Genomic DNA, 24,081 nt, shown 5'->3' on the forward strand with positions numbered 1-24,081 from the left:
GTTGCCATTTCTGAACACACCACAAAGCGGGGAAACAAATAAATGCACTTTGAAGTTGTTTAAAAACCTGCCCCCAAAAAACAGAAGCATATTTACTATTTTAGCTACACCTAGACCAACACTGCTCTGGAAATAACATTTCTCAGATTTTTGGTTTCATTTTAAAGAGTGACCAATTCTAATATTTTAACACATACACACACACACACACAATAGAGTGTCAAGTCTTTTTATTGCTTCACGTTTCTGAAAAAGGGATGCAGCAAAGCCTCCTTTGCTGTCATTCTTGTAGCCGGACTTAAGTCCAATAGTTTATCAAGGAGATCATAGGCGCTATTAGGAACTCTATCCCATCCTTTGGGATCAGATGACTTTTGTAAAGTTTTCTTTTCTTTACCACCATCTTCGTGAGTGCTTTGTTTTTGATATTGTATGTGCTTTTTGGATGCATGAAAGGCAGAATCTGACACGTTGCCTATTCCAACTGTTAAAGGAAATTCTTGAGAAGGATGCATCTGTACATCACCTGCCGAGTTGTCAAAGTTGGTAGTTTTCCCCCTCAGCCTTTCACAGAGTTTCTTTAAATCCTGTGCTGGGATTTCTTTGCTACACAGGATTGATTTACCTAAATGAAAAGCACTTGTTAGAAGGTTCTTCAGAAGGCACAGCCATTTTTTTTACAACAGCGTCCAACACACTTCAATTAAAGAGTTTAAATAGCAGCCGCTGGTCCCTTAGTGGAACCAAGTTTTTAAAAGTGGAACATTGATTTTGCTCTTCCAAATTTTACATGTATAAACCTGAGATGCAGGCAATTGATTTTCCAGACTGCTATTTCACAAGGAAATTCAGAACAGCAAACATTGCTAAGACAATTTACATTTACATTTTACATTTTATTATGCATTTATAGGCCGCCCTTTTCCCCGAGGGGACTCAGGGCGGCTTACAATAAAAGGGGAAGGGGAGTGTAGGACAAGTACAAAAAGAAATGTGAGCAAAAATAAATTAAACAATAAAACACAACATTCACTCGACATTCGGGAGGGGCTAAAGTAAAGTCTTATCCCCAGGCCTGACGGGCTAGCCAGATCTTGAGGGCTGTGCGGAAGGCCTGGACGGTGGTGAGGGTGCGGATCTCCACGGGGAGATTGTTCCATAGCGTCGGAGCCGCAACAGAGAAGGCTCTCCTCCGAGTAGTCGCCAGTCGGCACTGGCTGGCGGATGGAATACGGAGGAGGAGAATTCTTATAGAATTCATTGGAAATATTAGATACACAGCTATGGGTAAGTATGTAGTCAATAGTACAAGTGCATTGTACCAGACTGAGACAATATCTCTATATCAGTGTTTTTCAACCTTTTTTGTGCAAAGGCACACTTTTTTCATGAAAAAAATCACGAGGCACACCACCATTAGAAAATGTTAAAAAAATTTAACTCTGTGCCTATATTGACTATATATAAGGTGTTTTTCCCACGGCACACCTTACACTATGTCACGGCACACTAGTGTGCCGCGGCATAGTGGTTGAAAAACACTGCTCTATATAACGTCACGGAGAGAGAGGGAGAGAGAGAGGGAGAGGGAGGGAGGGAGAAAGAGGGAACACATCTCACATCGTTATTTATGTATTCCTGGAAAAAATAAGTGATGCTGTCGAATTCTGGATTGATTGTCCTGCATATGTTGGTCCCACTGTGCATGACTGTGAAGATACAGCAGCCAAGAGTCGACTTAGCCAGACCTCAACTATGCAATTCATGGCTGCACTCACCTCATCAACTGGAAACCCTTGAAACTGTGTTGCTAGAAATGGATGTGTTCTTTCACAGCCTAAACAAAGCAGCCTGTTCTATTCTGTACCTGTGCCTATAAAAGTCAGACCTACAAGTTTTTGTTTTAAGTGTGGAATTCTCAAACCAGCTGTTTCAAGCTTAAAATATCTTTGAGCTACTTTGCACTATCCTATGAAGGAAGATGCAGAAGACCGATCTACTGAGCAATTCTAATATTAGAGGCGCAGAAGACACTACAAGGTGACACAATACCCAAGAGCAAAGACTTAACTGTCACTATCAACAGTGAGTCTGTACTTTTTGTTGTTGCTTTTATGGATATGGGGGAAATCTATTGTTGTGGCCCACCAGCAGAGCTGGCAGCAGATTCAGAGGTTGGGGAGGAACATGAGGAGGTTGGAGAGGAAGATGGGCCAGTCCTGGAGTCTGGGGAAGGCTCTGATGAGGGCTCTGTGTCGGAGGCAGAGAGGGGGCCAGGGCCGTATGCCAGTTTTGAGCTGCTTTCAGAGTCAGACATTAGTGAGGCAGATGAACAGCTGGAGCCTGTTCCCAGTGTGCGCATGCGCAGAATTGCCAGACGAAGGGAACAGCTAAAGAACAGGGGTCGACTTGGGAGTAAGGCCACAGGTGGACAGTGAATGGCTCCTCCCAGAGGAAATAAAAGAGGAGCGAAAGAGGAGTGGAGTTTGCAGGAGACAATTAGTTTTCTTAACTGGCTCATGACTCTCCGAGACTCCTTGCCAAGTTTTGCAGATATTGGCTTGGCAGGTCTCAAAGCCGGACAAGGTATGTGATTTTAAATCCCCCTTGAAAGACTTTGCTGTATGTGAATGAGCATAATTCACAGTAAATTAATAAAAGGGTTTTTTGTCAAGACCAGGCGTTTGCTTCATGCTCTTGGGAAGCCTAGGTCAGAACATCTATAAACCTTTTAATTTGGTGAAAAGTTATTAGCCCCACATATCTGAAATGAATTCAAGCTGAATATCTGTGGCTCTTTGGAGTGCAGCAAAAGCAGCACTGACACTATGGCTTTTATTTTATCTGTTTAATTTTCACTGCAGTGCCAAATATGCACTATGTTTACTGAATTGCTGATTCTGCCTTAATAGGATTTTGTTGACAGATTTAGAAACATTTTCCCCCATCATGATCTTTGTGGTAAGCTAATGTTTGGTGCAAAATACTTTGCACAAATCTCTCTGGATGATTATCAGATAACTACAACTAAACACCTTAAGTAGAACGGAAAATGAGGAACGTCAGCCAGGTGAAGGAATCCTGGGAATTGAAGTCCTTCTGCTGGCAGTCTTTCTGTGGAGAATGCAAGTAATCCTCGACTTACAATTCATTTAGTGACTGTTCAAAGTTACAATGGCACTGAAAAGAGAGTGACCATTTTTCACACTTATGTTGCAGCATCTCCATGGTCACATGAGCAAAATTCAAAGGCTTGGCGACTGACTCCATTAATGACTTTGTGGCTTTTGTGATAATCTTTTGCGATATTCTGACAAGCAAAGTCACTTGAGAGACCGCCTCCTGCCGATTACCTCCCTTCGACCTATTAGATCGCACAGATTAGGCCTCCTCCGAGTTCCATCCGCCAGTCAGTGCCGACTGGCGACTACGCGGAGGAGAGCCTTCTCAGTAGCAGCTCCGACCCTTTGGAACGATCTCCCCGTGGAGATTCGCACCCTCACCACCGTCCAGACCTTCCGCACAGCCCTTAAGATCTGGCTATCCCGTCAGGCCTGGGGGATAAGATTTTAATTCGCCCCCACCCGAATGTTGAATGAAAGTTGTGTTTTATTGCTTTATTTTTTCTTATTCACGTATTGTCTTATGTTTTTGTCTTGCACTCCCCCTCCCATGAATTGTAAGCCGCCCTGAGTCCCCTCAGGGAAAAGGGCGGCCTATAAATCACAAATAAAATCTAAAAAATCTAAAAAAATAGGGGAACCAGATTTTTAGTTTTAGTTTTAGTTTTATTGCAAATTTATATGCCGCCCTTTTCCCTGAGGGGACTCAGGGCGGCTTACAGCAATAAAGGGAAGGGGGTGCAAGACAAAACTTAAAAAGAAAAAAAATCGTGATTAAAGGAAATTGGTCATAAAAACACAACATTCACTCAACATTCGGGCGGGGTGAGAGTAATCCTATCCCCAGGCCTGACGGGATAGCCAGTTCTTGAGGGCTGTGCGGAAGGCCTGGACTGTGGTGAGGGTACGGATCTCCACGGGGAGGTTGTTCCATAATGTCGGAGCTGCAACTGAGAAGGCTCTCCTCCGCGTAGTCGCCAGTCGGCACTGACTGGCGGATGGAATTCGGAGGAGGCCTACTCTGTGCGATCTGATGGGACGCAGGGAGGTAATTGGCAGGAGGCGGTCTCTCAGATAGTCAGATCCACTACCATGGAGCGCTTTATAGGTGGTAAGTAAGACCTTGAAGTGCACCCGACGATCAACAGGTAGCCAGCGCAGCTCACGGAGGATTGGTGTTATATGGGCGAACCGTGGTGCGCCCATGATCACTCGCGCGGCCGCGTTCTGGACTAGCTGAAGTCGCCGGATGCTCTTCAAGGGCAGCCCCATGTAGAGCACATTGCAGTATTCCAGCCTAGAGATCACAAGGGCTCGAGTGACTGTTGTGAGAGCCTCCCGGTTCAGGTAGGGCCGCAACTGGCGCACCAGGCGAACCTGGGCAAATGCCCCCCTGGTCACAGCCGACAGATGGTGGTCAAAACTCAGCTGTGGATCCAGGAGGACTCCCAAGTTGCGGACCCTATCTGAGGGGAATAGATTTTGCCCCCCCAGCCTGATTGATGGAACGTTAACCAAATTTTTGGGAGGAAAACACAACAGCCACTCGGTCTTTTCCGGGTTGAGTACCAGTTTGTTAGCTCTCATCCAGTCTTTAACAGCCTCAAGGCCCCGGTTCATCACGTCCACCGCTTCATTGAGTTGGCACGGGGCGGACAGATACAACTGCGTATCGTCCGCATATTGATGGTACTTAATCCCGTGCCTCCGAATGATCTCGCCCAGCGGTTTCATGTATATGTTAAATAGCAGGGGGGACAGAACCGAACCCTGCGGCACCCCATAGGTTAGGGGCCTCGGGGACGATCTCTCCCTCCCCACCAACACCGACTGCGACCTGTCCGAGAGGTAGGAGGAGAACCACTGTAAAACAGTGCCGCCCACCCCCACCTCCCGCAGTCGTCGCAGAAGGATACCATGGTCGATGGTATCGAAAGCCGCTGAGAGGTCAAGGAGAACCAGGATGGACGCATAGCCTCCATCTCTGGCTCTCCAGAGATCATCGGTCAATGCGACCAAAGCGGTTTCAGTGCTGTAACCGGGCCTGAAGCCAGACTGGAAGGGGTCAAGATAGTTAGCTTCCTCCAAGGTACGCTGAAGCTGTAAGGCCACCACCTTCTCAACAACCTTCCCCAGAAAGGGGAGGTTGGAGACTGGACGATAGTTGTTAAGAACTGCTGGATCCAAGGACGGTTTCTTCAGGAGGGGCCTCACCACCGCCGCCTTAAGTGCGGTGGGGAGGTGTCCCTCCCGAAGAGAGGCGGTGACAACCGCCTGGATCCAGCCTCGTGTCACCTCTCTGCTGTTGGCAGTCAGCCAAGAGGGACACGGGTCCAGTATACAGGTGGAGGAACTTACAGCTCGCATAGCCTTGTCCACATCCCCAGAGGCAACATCCTGAAACTCAACCCAGAGATGGTCTACCAAGTTATTCCCCTGTGTCCCGGCTGGATCTGCAGGGGTGGAGTCCAGTTCCGATCGAAACCGAGCAATTTTGTCCGCCAAGAACTGACTATATTCCTCAGCCCTTCCCTGTATGGGGTTCCCCGTCTCCCTCCTATTTAGGAGGGAGCGGGTTATCCTAAACAGGGCGGCTGGGCGAGACTCGGCGGACGCTACCAAGGAGGCAATGTGTGATCTTTTGGCAGTTCTCAGTGCCCAAATATACTCCTTGGTGCAGGCTGTCAACAATGCTCGGTTCGGTACGGACCTATCGGATCTCCACCGGTGCTCTAGGCGTCTCCTCCGGCGCTTTATCTCGCGGAGCTCCTCGGTGAACCAAGGGGGTCTCCGCGAGCCGCTGACCCGGAGGGGCCGTAGTGGCGCAATTCGGTCAAGAGACTCTGATGCCGCCGAGTGCCAGGCCGCAGCAATAGTCTCCGCCGAACTGTGGGCGAGAGCATCTGGAATGACCCCAAGCTCCGTCTGGAACCTAACAGGGTCCATCAGTCGCCTGGGGCGGAACCACCTGGTCGGTTCCTCCTCCCTACGGTGGGGGTTTGGCCTCCGGAAGTCTAGCCTCAGTAGGTAGTGGTCTGACCACGACAGGGGAATGGTCTCACTTCCCCTCAGACCAAGATCATAATTCCACTGCTCCGAGAGGAATACGAGGTCGAGTGTATGTCCCGCCAAGTGGGTAGGGCCTCGAATTACCTGGGTCAGGCCCATGGCTGTCATGGAGGCCATGAACTCCTGCGCTCCATCAGAGTGTTCGCCGAGCGAAGGCAAATTGAAGTCCCCCAGAACCATTAGTCTAGGGAACTCAATTGCTAGCTCGGCTATTGACTCGAGGAGCGCAGGGAGGGCCGCTGCAACGCAGTTGGGAGGCAGGTACGTTAGCAGCAAACCCGCTTGACCCTTGAGGTCCAACTTCACTAGCAGGGACTCACACCCGACAAGCTCCGGAGCAGGGATCCTACGAGGAGCTAGAGACTCCCGGACTACAATAGCCACACCGCCACCCCTTCCCTGGGCTCTCGGCTGATGAAGCACCTGAAACCCGTCTGGGCACAGCTCTACGAGGGGGACTCCTCCCTCCGTGCCCAGCCATGTTTCAGTAATACATGCCAGGTCTGCCCCCTCGTCTACAATCAAGTCCCGGACGAGGGGAGCCTTATGGATAACAGACCTGGCATTTAGCGACAGCAGCCTGAGACCAGGGTCCTGATCGCTCACGCCATCTGACCTTGGAGTGGGACTCATAGGGCCGGAAGGAGGGATCTCTGCAATATAGCGAACCCTCCTTCCCCTGTTACTAAGTTAACAACTGCAGTGAGTCGCTTAACAGTGGCGAGAAAGGTTGTAAAATGGGGCAAAACAAATGTTTCACTTAGCAACAGAAATTTTGGACTCAGTTGTGGTCATTAAGTCAGGGTCTACCTGTACCACTATTGAGAAATGGAGCAAAAAGAAGTCTGGTTTACAATTCCGGGAAAGGAGAATACAAAGCTTGAGGAGGAGAGATTCAGAGCCAATAACGTTGATTAGACTTAATTAGCCTCATATTTGCCTGCAGTCTTTTCATTTCACAAACTGAATGCCGCTAATTTAATTTGTATGTTTGTTTCCTCTGGGATTATTTAGAAGCCTGACATGATTTAAGGAATTTGGTCCTGACATTTAGATGAATGAATTCCAATGCTATTTTATCTGAAGCTATGTAGAAATCCATGAACATAATCCTAATTATCTACATATAGGCAAATAATACATTAGTTACAAACAGGTTCGAAAAAGAATAACAAAACCTGCGTACCAAATGTTTTAGCAGCTTGAATGGTTTCTCTGGAGCCACGAATAGTCATGATCTGTGCCAAAGCTGTTAAATCGTCGCTAGCCTTGTAAAATGGATACCGACCACTCAACAGAGAGAGAAATATAATTCCTGCAGACCACATGTCAATTGCTGCAAATAGAAGCAAGGCTTTAGTAACAATGACTAGTTGTTCCAATTTATTCCCAATGTTAAAAAAACAATCTAAGGAGTCAAAGCATATTATATATAGTATGTTATATAGTTAAATATAAGACTGCTGTCTTTCCCAGGATTTCTTTGGCTTTTCATATTTTATAATCTTTCCCAAATGAACTTCAGGAAGAACCAAGCAAGGACAAAGGATCTGCAATTATAAATATTCAATGCAATTTATGAAGAGAAAAGGGTAAAACAAGCCGTTGCGGAAAGATCGATGAAGGAATTAGTTCAAAATTAAGTGATAGCAAAATGTTTCTCATAAGCCTGAATGTATATGACTTTTTTTTTTAGGAGGAAACGTGGCCTCCTCACTATCCATTTCATTGCAATAAAAGTATTGATCCTAAAAGACATCAATAGACATTAGACATTACTGTTTCAGCAGCAGCAGTTTTTTTTTAAAAAAGAAAACATATTGTAGAATTCAGATACGCTGACTAAAACAGCATCAATTTAGATGAGGTTTTCTGACAGACAGGTGGAGGTAATATTAATATTCCCAAAATGCTTAAGTTCCTTATCTAACAGCTAGTTTCCATCTGCTTAAAAATAACAAATATTTTTGTCAGTTTGAAACTCTAAAAAAATCTGCCTGCAAGAATATTATAATTAAGCTTGCCAGCATGCTAATGAATGCTATATATTCAGAACTAGGGCTTTAAAAAAGTCAGCACAAAACTAAAATCACTTGAACTTTCTACTTTTTCTCTTTTGTTTAAAATAGAAACATCGTAGTAAATATTTTGGATAGAGATAGTTTCCATCTAAGGTTTTTATTTTAGTTAACAAGTTTTAACAAAACAACATTTTAACAGCTTTAATAGATTAAGTAGTTTGTGTGATTTATTGTACCTGTAGTTTGATTAGGGCACTTTGTTAATACTTCTGGTGCTCTGAATCCAGGAGTACCTGCCCTTGGGGCAACCTGCTGACGTCTTGGGGTTAAATAGAAAAAAATTAAAAAGTAGTAGCATACAATTAGAACATCCCATAACCAAAGTACTTTCTAGATCAGGCCCACTCTACTCATTGAGGTCAAAGGGCTGTATGGATACATTAAAAATCCTCATGGGCCACACAAAGAAATTACTGGAATGATGATAATGTAGTTTGGGGAACAGTGGAAATTCTGGAGCCGCTGGTGATAGAATGTTGTTTGTGATTGCTGTAAGTTTACTATTTTTTATTAAAAAGGTCTACAGGCCACACAAGGCTGCTTGGTGGGGCACATGTTACCTGTATATTGTGCGGGCCTGATCTAGGATGTACTTTCACATGGTGTTATTAGACATCTAGCAAGATAATAGGACAGATTTCCAACATTCTGCGATTCAACTCCCGAATTCTCTGCCAGCACAGTCAAAGGCCAATTTGGAAGCCTAAAAATTGAACATGTCACACACCCAGAGGCACCATGTTAAGGAAGATTGTTCTAATATCTTGCTTTCTGGCTGCAACATTTTAAAATGTTTACTTCTCCTATATTGGGAAATTCACCACGTGGATGACTCTGCTTAAATGTTTTTAAAAAGCCTCTAAACAAAGCGCCCTCTGCAGGAGGAGGCGAGAGAATCACGTGCCTCGTTTGCATACGGAATTTTTCACTTTTTAACCCTTGCTTAACTCTTAAAAGGCGAAAAATTCCTTATGCAAAGGAGACCCATAGTTCTCTCGCCTCCCCCTACAGTTAGCACTAAGCAGACTCAGAGTCACTGTGACTTGGAGTCTGGCAGCAACTACCTTGGCCTTTTTAATTATTTTAAAAATTGTTTTCCTTTTCCTCGTGAGACTGGTGAGGCCCCGCCTCCTCTGCCCCCAGTGACTGCACGTCCCTGTTGGGAATATATACATACAGCTCACACTTCTTTACATAATATTCATGAATAGAATTGCAAAATGATTTGCTCTGTAGTTATAGCATTATGATTCTAGAGAACCTATCTCTTTAAGCTTATCCTAGATTTTTGACGTTATTTTTTCTACTGTTTTATGTCTACGATTGTCGTTTGATACTTATATGAACTATCTAGCTGATACCCCAAAGGTGCTTTTTCAAGAGGCAACGGGACTTTCTGGTTTTTCTTTGAAGATGTTTCACTTCTCATCCAAGAAGATTCTTTAGCTCTTCTGAAACATCAAAACCAGAAAGGCTTCTCGAAAAAGCACCTTTGGGACAACTATGACCTGGATTACTGGGAATCTCCACAGATATCTAGCTGATACTAAATCAGTTTATATAGAAAGGAGTAGCAAGTAGATAATAAATCTACTTTTCTATACCTATGCGTTCTCTATCTGACATCCTCCCAAACTGACATCGCTATAATGAAGAAATGGAACTGAAAGGGGCTCAAATCTTTATTGGTGTTTAGAATTCTTGTACGGAAAGTGTACGCCATTATAAAAGCATGTGGGTGAAATAAGTGTTTGATTCCCCCCCCCCCACTGTTGTATTTCAAGGTTCTAAATGTAGCCTGTGCTTAGCAAAGCCACTAATGTATCCATAATTTTAATGCTGCTTGGCAACAGAGTGAATATTTTTTTCCTGCATCAAAAATGAATTACCTTGAAAGACAAATGGTGCAGACGCTATCTTTTGCGTAACAGTCACAGGTCAAGTGAGCCTGGGTGCTGCTAGCGGCTTTCTTGCCTAAACCATTATTCACAACTGAAGTTGCCTTCTTCTTCACCGACAGTTTCCTCACTGGAATATCCATTATCCTGGGTTGCTTTACAAACAGTAAAATAAAAGTTGCATGTTTAATGCAAGGCATACTCAAAACACAGTACTGATTTATTTTATGAGACTGATAATAGTTTGCCACACTAATACACAACTATTTAAAAGAGTTAACTATAAAAACTTACTCAAAAAAACATACCAAATAATGTGGATTAAAAAAAAAACAAATAAAATGCCCTATTCCCTAATTGCTTAGAAGAACTCAACCAATCTAGGCTTCAAGTTTTATAATAGCACTAGCATTTAGACTTATATCTCTCTAAACAGTTTTACAGAGTCAGCATATTGCTCCCAACAATCTGGGTCCTCATTTTACTGACCTCAGAAGGATGGAAGGATGAGTCAATCTACAGGTAGTCCTTGGTTGAGTATGTTAATTGGGACCAGAATTAAGCCATGCAGTTGTAAAGCATGACATCCATGACTGCATTATTCAGTGACAACAACCACAGCAGTCCTTGTTGTATTAACTGAATCCCAGATGGCCATTAGGTAAGGATTCACTCTGGTCCCTGCCAGCCCGGGGCCTATGCCTTCTCTTGAACACCATCCACCCATGTGTCTGCCCCCCGCCCCATCTTTTCCTTTCTGGCCACTCTACACAGTGGCACTCCCTTGGTGATGACACTACCGTGTTTCCCCAAAAACAGGACATGCCCTGATACTAGGCCCAATTGAGCTTTGCAGGACATGGACTAAAATAAGCCTCCCCCCCCCCAACTACTAAAATGACCCTGCCATGAACCTGATCTTATCCAGGGAAGGCTACAGTAATTTCAATGCCCCTCGCGGTGGCCCTTCAGAGTCGGGCCACGCCCAGCCGATCCACGGATTCTTCGGCAGCCTGCTGCCTGGCCTGTGCGCACTGCCTGGCCTGTGTGTGAAGTGTGAAGGTCTCACACTTTGACGGTGGCTTCGGGCCTGAACCCAGTGCCTCCTGCCTCCACGGCGGGCACCTCTTTGGCTATTTGGGAGGCGAGCCGCCACCCCAAGCTTTCCTGGCAAGGCAGAATTCCTGCCCACCGGTGGGCCCGTTTCGATTTGTGAAGTGGTGGCGGTGGTGCAGGCATGCATGGGGCAGCTGCCTTGAAGAGCCACCTGTCGCTCTCCCCTATCCTGGCTGCCGGGGGACTTCACCCCACCGGTGCCTGAGCATTTTCGCCGCTGCCGGGCTCTGATCTCCAGGCGGCTCTGCATCAGTGCCAGAACGCAGCGCTGATAATGAAGCAGATGGCAGCCACCTGCAGCCAATTTCAGTGCCTCAGTCTGCCTGACCTGTAGCAGGTCGGGAACCACTAACACCCTCACACTGCCAGTAGCCACGGCCATAACCAGTTTCCGCACCAGCACCTGGGCAAAGCTGCTTTTGAGGCGCAGGAAGGTGCTTGGTTCCTGCCACCTCATCCTCTGGAAGGTAACGGAGATTTGCAGTTCTGACCGGGAATGGGTGGGTTGCAGGAGCCTCCACCCCACCCCATCTGCCAACCCCCAAGTTGTACCCAGAACATCTTACCTTTCCAGCTCCATCACGTTCCTTGCCGTCGTGTCCAGGGAAACACTTTGTAAAAAAACCTTCTTGCGAGTTCAAGACGTTTGAACTTACAAGAAGGGTTTTTTAAAAAGATGTTTCTCTGGACATAACGGCAAGGAAAGTGATGGAGCTTGAAAGGTAAGGTGCACATCTCGCTTCTCACCCATCCCACTTACCAGACCCCCCCCCCCCCCGGATAATAAGGCCAAGTCCATATTTCGCAGGTCAAAAGAAACTAAGACCTTGTCTTATTTTCGGGGAAACATGGTAGGACTAAAGTACCGCCTCCGAACTTTACCAATCAAGGCCAGCCACCATGACCCTCAGCCTATAACTCAGTTCTGGCACCACTAGCACTGCCATCCCTACAAAGTACTGCCACAAGTTCCATGCTGCAGCCAGTTCCCAGGTGCAAAGCTTCCAATATCCCAGCCCTTTAGTTGATGTGGCACAGGGCCAGGGGAGGTGGCAGAGTACAGGGTGGCCAAAAGGGCAGAGATGGGAGGGGAGATAGGTGGGAGAAATTAAACCACCCCTGTACTCACAAGTGCAGGTGGGCTGCCTAATGCCTAGATGTTGATCACGTGACTGAAGAGAAATTGCAATGGATGCAAGTTTGGGAACTAGACATAATTACCATTTGTTCAACACCGTTGTAACTTGGGACACTGAATTAATGAATGGTGGTTTCCCAAAGACAAACTGTTCCTCTGAATATGCACTGGATTTATCTGTGATTAAGAATACTTACTTTAACTGTGGAACGGCCTTGAAATGCTGAGCTTCGTACGTTGAAATTTTTCTCCCCAAAAACCGAACGCTGAACACAATGACAGTCTGGATCCTCCTGTGAGGTCAAGAAATGACAATGAGGATTCTATCTCTAATTCATAGCAATAATTAATGAGCAAATACTAAAACCTCTGTAGTTTATCAATTATCCTGTTTTTAGTCAGGAGTCAAGGCTGAAGTCATAATGATCCATCCTCCCATTTTTCAAATACATCCCTGTGAGTGAGTGGGAAATTAGCATGGCTTTAGAACTGGAAGAAGAACCAAGAAGAACCTGTGCTCTATTGATAGTACTCTTATAGTCAAAAATATAACAGATTTAGAAGATCTATTAATGAAAAGCAAGGAGCATGGTAAAAATATAGGACTAAAATTAACTGTAATGATCAAACTAATGCCAGGCCAAACAAACCTTACAATTAACGATGATGGTACTGAACAATGGATAGCTTTTGCCTTTTAGGATTCACCATTAACAGTAAAGGAAGCTTTGTGAAACACACCATAGCTAGAATTTGGCAGACCAATCACAAAGGTCTTGCAAAAGTTACTCAAAGACCATGATGCATCTGTACCTACAAAGATCAGAATTGTGCAAGCTATGGCAGCAGCCCCCAAACTTTTCGGCTTTGTGGACCTGCGAAAGAGATGGGGATGGTTCTGGGCAAGTGGCGGGCGGGCGCATGCGCAGCTCCATTTGCACGCCCACCACCTGTACAAATAGAGCTGCGTGCACGCTTACCCACTGGTCGTGCAAGTGAAATTGCACGTGCTCACCTGCCTCTTTCGTGGCCTGGTTGGGAATCCCTGAGCTACAGTACTCCATGCAACACAGAGTTCTGTACAAGTGAAAGTTAAGATTCTGAAGAAGCAAAAGTAAAGTAGTAGTAATGCTTTTGAGCATTAGCAGTGGAGAAGACTTCTGAAAAAACCATGGAGAGCCATGAAAAGAAACAAATGCATAGCTGAATAAATCATCCCAAAGAGGCACAAATGACCAAATTATCTTACTTTGGAGAAATTGTGTGAAAATCTAGTTTTCTGAAGCAAAATCTCATGCTGGGAAAGTCAGAGGAAAGGGAAGAAATTGCCAGCAATAATGTAAATAGACTCAATTATAGTGGTGGTGGAAAAACTGAAGGACCAGCTAAGGTCAGATCATCCTGAAAAGTATCTGTGACCTGATGACATATAACCAATCAATCTGCATGGTAGATGGGCTGAGAAACTGTACTTGGGGTCAAAGGCACTTAGTAAGCTGCTGGGATTGAGGTGGATCAGAACCCTATAAATAAACTTAACCTAACCCGGGTCTACCCAATATCAGTATAACAGCCTAACCACTTCACCATACATGAGATAGGAACTTGCTTTCCAAGTCCATATTTGGTTGGTCATACATTGCCACCTGCTGAGACAAACCCCATAATCATTCAGGATAATGCTTGGAGCAGTTACACCTTAATATGAAAAGATATGTAATGAAACAGACCCAGATTTTTTTATTCTGTAGTAACCAATCTGGAACCCATTAATACACAACACTCTCATATAAAATACTATATAAGGATAATTATTTCAGAGTAACAAAATCCAATTTTGTATGATATCTGATATAGATATTCCTTCAACATTTCATACAAATACAAAAACTCTGAAACAGAATGAAATATTATTCTGGTATTATATCTCCCCCTGTTGGATAAAGTTACTTATTAAATAAATCCATCCAGCAAAATTATGGGGAAAAAAAAAGAAAAGAAACTAGAACCTTTCTTTTGTGTCCTTGTTTAATCTGTGTTTGTGAAATGGAAGAAAGCCTTTTATTAGCTGTTTTTGTAGCTGATTGATGAACGAGCTGCCTTGATGTTGGGGAAGTAACTTGGCTTCCCACGGTTAACGGAGATTTGTTGTATGCAGAACTCCTTTGCTGAGTTTCCGATGGAATAACTTTAAGAAGTTCCACTTTTGTCTCAGGAGTTCCTTGTGCCAAGCCAAAGTCAACCAACGCATATCTGAAGACAATTAAAAACATGAAGTTAATGATAATACTCACTTTTCCTATTAACAGAATCTAACAACTTATTCCTTGTTTAATAGTACCGTGTTTCCCCGAAATTACGACATGTCCTGATAACAAGACCATGCCATATTTTTCCTGTGGGCAAAAATATACGCCCTCCCCCAATAATAAGCCCCCTGGACAACCCCCCCTCCAGCCAGGCAGTGCCACTCACCAACCTAGCGATATCCCGAAGGCGCAAAGCCGCAGGAGCCGGGGGGAGGGGGCAAAGGCGCTCACATTGTTTGACACCTTTGGGATACCGCTAGGTTGGTGGGTGGCACTGTGCCCAGCTGGAGCGGGGGGTTGCTGGGCACCTGGCAACGCCCCTTTCCAGCCAGGCAGAGCGCCACGCACCGACCCAATAATATCCCAAAGGCGCTAAGCCGCATGGCACTCTGCCCAGCTGGAAAGAGAGGTTACACGAGCACTTGTTCTGCCTTCAGCTCACGTGCCTCCCAGCCTCACCATGCCCAGCTCTCCCTGCAGGGCTGGGCCAGGGTGCCGCCACTGCTGCCCCGCTGCCACCGCCATGCTCCGAGCACAACCGGCTTCCAAACTCCAGAGATCCTCTGGGACTATGCTCTATGGTTGTGGGCTGGCTGTTGGGAGACTGGTGGGACAGAGAGTCTTCCCGAAGCAAGCCCACAACCATAGAGCGTAGTCCCAGAGCGGCTGCGGAAGACTCAGCAGCGGATCTCCGGAGTTTGGAAGCCAGTTATGCTCGGAGCAGGGCGGCGGTGGCGGCAGCAGGGCCACGGCGGCACAGGCGTCCTGGCCCAGCCCTGCAGGGAGAGCTGGGCATGGTGAAGCTGGGAAGCACACGAGCTGGAGGCAGAACAAGTGCTCGGGCAAACTCTCTTTCCAACCGGGCAGAGTGCCAGGCAGCTTAGCTCCTTTGGAATATTACTGGGTCGGTGAGTGGTGCTCTGCCCGGCTAGAAAGGGAGGTTGCCGGGTGGCTGCTCATGAGCGTGGTCACTTCATGGCGACTTTATTGCGCTACTGCGACAGCGCAACACAGCTGTTTGCCCCTGAGGATGTGCCCAGCTCTTCGGGCACCTGCTCGCAAGAGAGCAGCCACCTGGCAATCCCAAATCAATTACCCCCCTCCCGATAATAAGGCCTAAGCAAAATTTAGGGGTCAAAAGAAAATAAGACCCTGTCTTATTTTCAGGGAAACACGGTATCCAGATATTGAAATACACTTTTTATAACGTTTAATAACAAAATGAGAATCACATACTGAAAAACTGTGTATGCATGAACAAGTCTACCAAATGTGGCAAAATTGATTTGGAAATTTACCATTTTACCAAACTGGCAGGCCACGACCTCAATGCATCTCCTCCCATCTATCATAAGTACTTGTCAAGGCGTACAATTATTGTTTTACTAAATACATGATTACTAGATTTAATACATTCTACCATATAAGATTTTCCTGAGCTTCAAGATCACCACAGATGGGGACTACAGCAAAGAAATTAAAAGACGCTTGCTTCTGGGGAGGAAAGCTATGGCAAATCTAGACAGCATGCTAAAAAGCAGAGACATCACCCTGCCAACAAAATGCGTATAATCAAGGCTCTGATTTTCCCATTTGCCAAAGAAATGGGGCCTTCGAACTATGGTGCTGGAGAAGACGCCAGCGAGTCCTTTGGACTGCAAGGCGATCAAACTGGTCAGTCCTAGAGGAGATCAACCCTGACTGCTTGTTAGAAAGCCAGAACCTGAAGATGAAACTCAAATACTTTGGCCACCTAATGAGAAGGAAGTACTCCCTGGAGAAGAATCTAATGCTGGGAACGATTGAGAGCAAAAGAAGGGAGCGACAGAGAATGAGGTGGCTGAATGGAGTCACTGAAGCAGTCAGTGTGAGCTTAAATGGACTCCAGGGAATGGTAGCAGACAGGAAGGCCTGGAGGAATGTTGTCCATGGGTTTGCGATGGGTCGGACACGACTTCACAACTAACAACAACAAGCCGTATAAGATCATAACACATACAAGGTAGGTCAGACTTACTGTTGCAGTTGCCTGTTGTACAGGAAATTACTGGGTTTGACATCACGATGAACGATACCAAAATGATGAATGCGCTTCAAAGCTCTCAAGAGGTTAAACATGTAGTTTCTTACTTCTTCAAATGAGAGAGAATCCAAGATGTCCTATACAAAGGTTGCAATAAGTAAACATGCATTCACTTGCAATCAAACTCTCTTAATTCTTTTAATAAAAAGAATTCAGAACTCACCGAAAATGATTCATGTTCCAGATAAGGCATAACGATTACCACGTGATCATTTTTTCTAAAACAATATTTAACTCCCATGACATTATCTTGTCCTCTACCAAAAGGGGGAAAAAAGTTCCCTCACAAAGAGGGAACATAGTATTGTTAGCATTTTTCCACAGATCTTTTCTGAACAAATACATCATTATTCTTTAAGGAAAATCATTTCAGACTACAACTTTCCATTGATGACATGCAGAAAACAAGTCTATAAAAATGGCTCATGTCATTTTTCAAAACTACTTTTGTAATTTTAAGGACATTCACAAGCACTGCAGGCTACTGCTAGATCAGCAGTTCAGCGGTTCAAATCTCACCGGCTCAGGGTTGACTCAGCCTTCCATCCTTCCGAGGTGGGTAAAATGAGGACCCAGATTGTTGGGGGCAATATGCTGACTCTCTGTAAACCGCTTAGAGAGGGCTGAAAGCCCTATGAAGCGGTATATAAGTCTACTGCTATTGCTATTGCTATTAAGATACACAATAAAGATGATTTCATATATTCACATCTATGCTTGTATATGTTGAAAATATTTTCAAAGGGCTAGATATAATGCCCTAAAATATATCCAGCAAAAAATGTATGCACATTTAAAAAAAACAGTGGTGCCATCATTTCAACTCTTTTTGTAACTTTTTATATACATATAGCCGCGATGGCGAACGGAGCCATTTGTTAGGGTACGCAAGACCAAAAAAGATTCACCTCACTGACCTAAAGAAATACTTGGTACATGGAATAGTAGAGTTTAGGTTATATTATTTGACATTTTTATTTCTTTAAATAATTTTAGGGCATATTACAACCTCACCACTATTCAGTATTAGAATATAGATAGCCTTTGACTAATGACCACAATTGAGCCTAAAGGTTCTGTGGCTAAGCAAGGCAGTTATTGAGTTTTGCCCCATTTTATGACCTTTTTGCCATGGTTGTTAAGCAAACTGCTGTGGTTGTTAAGCGAATCTGGTTAACTTTGCTTGTTGGCTGCAAATGGTGACCACATGACCCTGGGACAGTGCAACTTTCATAAATACATGTAAGTTCCCAAGGATCTGAATTCTCATTATGTGACCATGGGGATACTGAAATGGTCATAAATGTGAAAACTGATCAAGTCACTTTTTCAATGCCATTGTAACTCTGAATGGTCAGTAAACGAAATGAAATAAATGAAATAATATATATAGTACCTATATATTAGTTCATGGTCTATTTATATATACAGGTAGTCTTCGACTTACAACAGTTCATTTAGTGACCATTCGAAGTTACAACAGCACTGAAAAAAGTGACTTATGACCATTTTTCACACCTATGACCATGCAGCATCCCCACAGTCATGTGATTTACATTTGGATGCTTGGCAACTGACTTATCTTGATGACGGTTGCAGTGTCCTGGAATCATGTGATCCCCTTTCTGAGCAAAGCAAAGTCAATGGGGAAGCCAGATGCACTTTTACAACCATGTTAATAATTTAAGAACTGCAGCGATTCACTTAACAAATGTGGTGAGAAAAGTCATAAAGTGGGGCAAAACTCACTTAACAAATTTCTCACTTAACAATACAAAATTTTGCACTCAATTGTGGTTGTAAGTTGAGGACTGACTGACTAACTGTCTCTCTGTGTGTGTGTGTAGAAGTGAAAACTATTTCTATATAAAAAGCACATATCAAAATAATTTAAATGCTAAGAAGTCCATTGTGAGTCTTGTGGAAATGTAAGATCTCTGTGTACTTCTGTGTCCATACATACCCTGCTATTATGAGACACTGAAGTTCAGCGGCAATTCGTACAGGATGACTGGTAGGAATCAAGTGTTTCAGAGCCACTTTTTCTTCACGGCCTCCTCGTAGATGGCCTATTGCCAAGTAAACAGAACTAAAAGTTCCTACAAAATAATATAGATATATTTAGCAAAAGTTTAGTAGTTTCCAGTAGGAATTAGTAGTTAATTTTGTTTTTCTATAAATTCTTCCTGTAAACCACCAGACCCCCATCAAAAACCTTTTGGATCCTTGCATAAGCGATTTTAAACTTTGTTTTTTTTTCCTTTTCTTTTTTAAAAAAGCACTGTACAATTGGAAAAATATGAGCCCTGTTATTGTGATACATAGTTCGGATGAACTTGTAAGAAAGAAGGCTATATGTGTTGTACTGGGGATATACACTTGGATTTTTAAAAATAAAAAACAAAGAACAGGCCAAATGTCCAAACATCTTTGTTTTTTGAGATTCTCCAAACATGGATTTATATGTTTTTGAAGTATAGGTACAGGGAATAGATTATATACAACCCAGAGAAGAGCCTGTTAGATTTTTATTTTGAAGACAAGAGATTTAATCACATTGGCTTTCTGTATCAAAAATAAAGAAAGAGAATACAAGCCAAACGCCACATTTATCAAATTCATCCATACTGCAGGCTCTACTGTCCACTCAGAGATTATTTTGGGGGGGGGGAGGGAGGTTGGGGGGGCAAGAATCATTCACCTTAGTTGATTTGTCTTCCCAAAACAAAGGTAGATGACTATTGCAGATACTTTTATAGAACTTCATTCCATGAACCACAGATTCAGAAAAATTGCTGTAAAACAACTGTACTTCTGTAGTGATCTTACAGTTTTGTAAAGTTTAAAGTTCTGGATACACTTTCTGCTCTAATTCAGACATGGCTGGTTATTTATTTAAACAATTTCCATTTTTAAAAAAATCTGCTCTGAGTTAAAGTAAAAAGTGTATTGAAAAAATAAGTTACTTGAAATAATAACTTTTCTCTTCTTTTATTTTTTCCTTTAATGACATTTTCTTCCTTCTTTGAAACCTCTTCACCTAATTTGAAGCTCTTTCAGCAACACAGCTATCTGAGCATGTGATACTATTGCAGAACTACTTCCTTGTTCTTCAAAGAGGTTTCTAATCCATCAGAGATAAAAGAAAAAAGGGGTACTACTAAAGAAAATTCTTGGACAACTCCTAAGCAAGCAACTGTACTCAAGCCATATTCCTGAATAATGTCAAAATAACAGGAAGCATGAAATTGGATATCTCCTATGTGTACAGATAGTCAACCTATGACCACAATAGGGATCAGAATATCCATTGGAAGCAAGGCGGTTGCTAAGTGAGTTGCACCCAATTTTTTTGCCAACCTTTCTTCCCAGGGTTAAACAAATAACTGCAGTTAAGTGAATCACATGATCATCAAGGAAATCCAGGTTTCCCATTGACTCTGCTTATCAAAAACCAGCTGGGAAGTTTGCAAATGGTGACCGTGAGATGCTGCAGCTTTGTAAATACATGCCAGCTGCCAAGTGCCTGAATTTTGATCGTGTGATGAGGGGGATGTTGCAACGGAGGACCAGTTTTAAGTCATTTTTTTCCCCAGGGCTGTTATTACTTTGAACAGTCAGTAAACAAATCGTTGTAAGTCAAGGACTACCTGTATTGTTCCAGAACATGGATCAGCCTCACAAAAGTCAGCTACAAACCCGATGATAGCTGGAAGTGGTAAATCTGCTTACTGGGTAGTTCCACTTCAATTGCAGGAGGAACTCACATGGGTACATACTTTTCTTCTCAATAAAGAGAAATTCTTGCATAAAGTCCCCCACTTAAAAGCATAATGAAGCCTGCTTATCATAGTCATAAGTTATTACAGTTGTAAAGCATGTTACCCAGGAGGCTGAGCTGATTTTTATGATCTCCTTTTTGTGCCAGTCATTATGTTAATGCCATGGTCATTAAGTAAACCAATGGTTCACTATGGGTCAATTTTGATTAAAACTGGAAGTAAATGCTGATTTTCACCAAGTGTCATAAAACGTGGTCATATGATCACAGGATCTGCAAATAGCTGTAAATCAGGAGTGGGTTCCAGCTGGTACTACTGCCGGTTCGCTCGTGCAATAGAAATTGTTCTGCGCATACGCAGAACTTAAAAACAAGATGGCGGTGGAGACTGGGGAACCGGTTCGGGGGTGTGGCAGGCCTGGGTCACTGCCGGTTCCAGCGATCCAGACTGCCAAACTACTACTGCTTTGGCCGAACTGGTCCTAACTGGTAAGAACCCACCACTTCTGTATATGTAGACTGTCATGCATCGTAAGCGACAGGTCATAAGTCAAGGACTACTTGTATGGAAAACTAGTATCTTGGAACAACCAGTTTATTTCTTAGCCTTTTCTATTGGTAGCAGTGGGAATTATGGGGAGTACTCAGTCATGCAGGTTTCCATCTATATAGCCTGAAGAAACATTGCTTGCTGTTTACGAATGCTACATCTCAAAGACAAGAGACCCATTGCAATTGCAAACAAAAGTTTCAACCAGTTCCCAGAAGGGGAAAAAAGACAAAGAGAATCTGAACTATGACATAAGAGAACCAATGAATTAACTCTCTTTCCTACCTACTGTTCATTGTAGGATGCTAAGAGAACCTATCTACCTGGCACGCTAGCAATATGGTAGAGGTGGTTAAGAAGGTCACGGGTGGCGTAACATGGCCAGTAATTCTCCCTGTATTCCAAAGCACTGATTAGTCTTCTTCCGCACTTTTTAATTCTTTTTAATGGACACATTAATTACAAAGTTTCAGATAATCCCGTCTGTAATTTGGCATAGCAGGCAAGTAATAACAGTGAAGTCAGAAATAATTTATATAAAAGGGGCTATGGAAAATTTGGATAGATGATCCTCTTAACTTTTGATGTTCAAAAAACTTTGAAGCAAAATCATATTCACCTTCACCAATTTTCCCTTTGATTCTGAACACATTTGCAAGCTGAGGTACTGCTTGATAAAGCTTTTCAATATCTGTAAGTGCTCCTATGGAGAAATTTTTAAAATAAGTCATTTTAGAAACTGAGATCATTCTCCCTTACTTTTATATAAGGTTTGCAACATAATGATTTAATAGTGAAATTTAAAGCATTAAAGCTGTCCTTTAAGTAAGAGCTGGGAAACCTGTGGCCCAAAATGCAGTTGCTTAGCATTTCAAAAAACCATAATAAACATTAATCAAAATTGAAAAAATAACAAACTTTTACATAATGAAGTGTAATAGGCCTGATTAAACATCATCTCCAGTTTATAGTGGCAACATGCTAAAAACGGATACTGAAGTATGACTTAACGCCCCAAAAACTTCATTGAGAAACTTTATATGGCCATTTAAAAAAGATAACTCTGTACTGTGAACATTCAATTTACAAAGAGAATTTTAAAAACATGACCAAAGTTAAAAATAATGCAATTCAAAGAAGCCAACAGTGTAACAATTTCACAAAATAGACACATATTGAACTCCACAAATGTCCTGACAGAGAGAGTTGAGCCCTGAAGCATAAGAGGATCTGGCAGTTCAACTTTCCCCCCATCACACTAGAACCAATGGATGAAGGAGAATCACTACAAAATCCCTCCCCTCCCCCCCACAAAAAAAAGACTGGCCCAGAAAGATACCACGACTGATGGTCTTGAAAGCCATTCAGAGATCAAGGAGGGCCAGGCAGAATGCACCACTCATTTTGAGCCCTACAAAGACAAGTGTAACTAATGCTATTTTGATGCTTTGGCATGCCTGAAATCTGACCGAAAAGTCCCAAATAATCAGTAATTATTATTTTGAAATGAAGACACAGCAATGGACTATAAACCAAAACTTTACAGGAAGCTTGAGGAATTTAAATCCAATTCCGAAAAATTGAAGCTGTAGCTTTTCATGTTTTTATCACTAGATGGCACAGCAATGATATTGTATTTAGTTTCTGGGTATCTGTAAGAGAACACAAGTTGGTAGCTAAACAACTATGAAGCGGGAAGAAGAGGAAGGGAGACTGAATAGCTAAGATGCTGTTTGGAGTCGTAGTTTATGTCTGTTCTGGACTGTTTCATCAGAAGTTTCAACTTGCCATTTCTGCCGTTACTGTCCAGGAAATTTTGTCCTGCCTGGAGTTTCAAAGTAGTAACAACTTCAACATAAACATACAATAAGTTACTTACAAGCTCTTCTACAATTCCAAGTAGTTTCATGTATTGTGGTTATATTTATAAACAGATTCCATGTATGCATTAAGGCAAAGACAAATACACATCTCAAGGCTTAGACTGGTGTGTGAACCAGCTTGTTTTTTTTAACCCTTGTGGCTTGAATCAGATCAATTATTTATGGAAAGCAAGTTATTAATGTTATAGAGCCGAGGTGGCGCAGTGGTTAAATGCAGCACTGCAGGCTACTTCAGCTGACTGCAGTTCTGCAGTTCGGCTGTTCAAATCTCACCGGCTCAGGGTTGACTCAGCCTTCCATCCTTCCGAGGTGGGTAAAATGAGGACCCGGATTGTTGTTGGGGGCAATATGCTGACTCTGTAAACCACTTAGAGAGGGCTGAAAGCCCTATGAAGCGGTATATAAGTCTAACTGCTATTGCTAACTGCTATTTAATTAATTATATTAAATTACTGGTTTATTTAACATTAAAAAATATTAAATAAACTATTAAATTTGAATTTATGTACAGTATTTGATTGAAATCTTCAACTTTATTCTTCTACAGGTTTTGTTTTGTTCGGGTTGTACAGCAAACCCTAGATCAATTTTTAAACTCTGTAAAATTTATATCAATTCCTGTTATGTCTGTGAAGATTCTCAATCATCTAGATCAGGGGTAGTCAACCTTTTTATACATACCGCCACTTTTGTATCTGTTAGTAGTAAAATTTTCTAACCGCCCACTGGTTCTACAGTAATGGTGATTTTATGAAAACCTAATGAAAACTTTTAAATAATGCTATGAATTTTTTTTTTAAGTCAATTAAATTTAAAAAAAGGAAAGTACTTCAGTATCGGACAAAACCCCTACCGCCCACCATGAAAGCTGGAACGCCCACTAGTGGGCGGTAGGGACCAGGTTGACTACCACTGACCTAGATCACGGTTGTCGCAAAGGTGCTTTTCAAAAGGCAACTGGACTTGGTTTTTTCCCTCCCTTGAAAATGTTTCCCTTCTCATCCAAGGAGCTTCTTCAGTTCTGAACTGAACGGTGGGGAATTGAAAGATT

The 24,081-nt window shown here is 43.1% G+C and overlaps 1 protein-coding gene across 3 annotated transcripts in view; it reads right to left on the reverse strand.

Annotated features, from left to right (window-relative positions):
* Positions 1-215: 215 nt before the first annotated feature.
* CDC7 (cell division cycle 7) overlaps positions 216-24,081 on the reverse strand; it is a 30,399-nt gene continuing 6,533 nt past the window's right edge. For 2 of the 3 annotated variants that reach the window (XM_087719320.1, XM_087719318.1), the window contains exons 3-12: positions 21,767-21,850; positions 18,780-18,915; positions 16,980-17,073; positions 16,751-16,893; positions 14,434-14,677; positions 12,622-12,717; positions 10,162-10,325; positions 8,449-8,531; positions 7,378-7,527; positions 216-625 (exon numbers count right to left, since the gene is read on the reverse strand). In XM_087719320.1, the coding sequence (XP_087575446.1) occupies positions 231-625; positions 7,378-7,527; positions 8,449-8,531; positions 10,162-10,325; positions 12,622-12,717; positions 14,434-14,677; positions 16,751-16,893; positions 16,980-17,073; positions 18,780-18,915; positions 21,767-21,850 (1,589 nt within the window). In that variant the 3' untranslated portion in view covers positions 216-230. The remainder of the gene's footprint in view (positions 626-7,377; positions 7,528-8,448; positions 8,532-10,161; positions 10,326-12,621; positions 12,718-14,433; positions 14,678-16,750; positions 16,894-16,979; positions 17,074-18,779; positions 18,916-21,766; positions 21,851-24,081) is intronic. The other variant, XM_087719319.1, reaches the window with a different exon arrangement.

Source organism: Thamnophis sirtalis, unplaced genomic scaffold (genome assembly GCF_051295495.1).
Source record: "Thamnophis sirtalis isolate CommonGarterSnake01/CBP01778 unplaced genomic scaffold, rThaSir2_p1.2 scaffold_7, whole genome shotgun sequence".
Classification (NCBI taxonomy): Eukaryota; Metazoa; Chordata; class Lepidosauria; order Squamata; family Natricidae; genus Thamnophis; species Thamnophis sirtalis.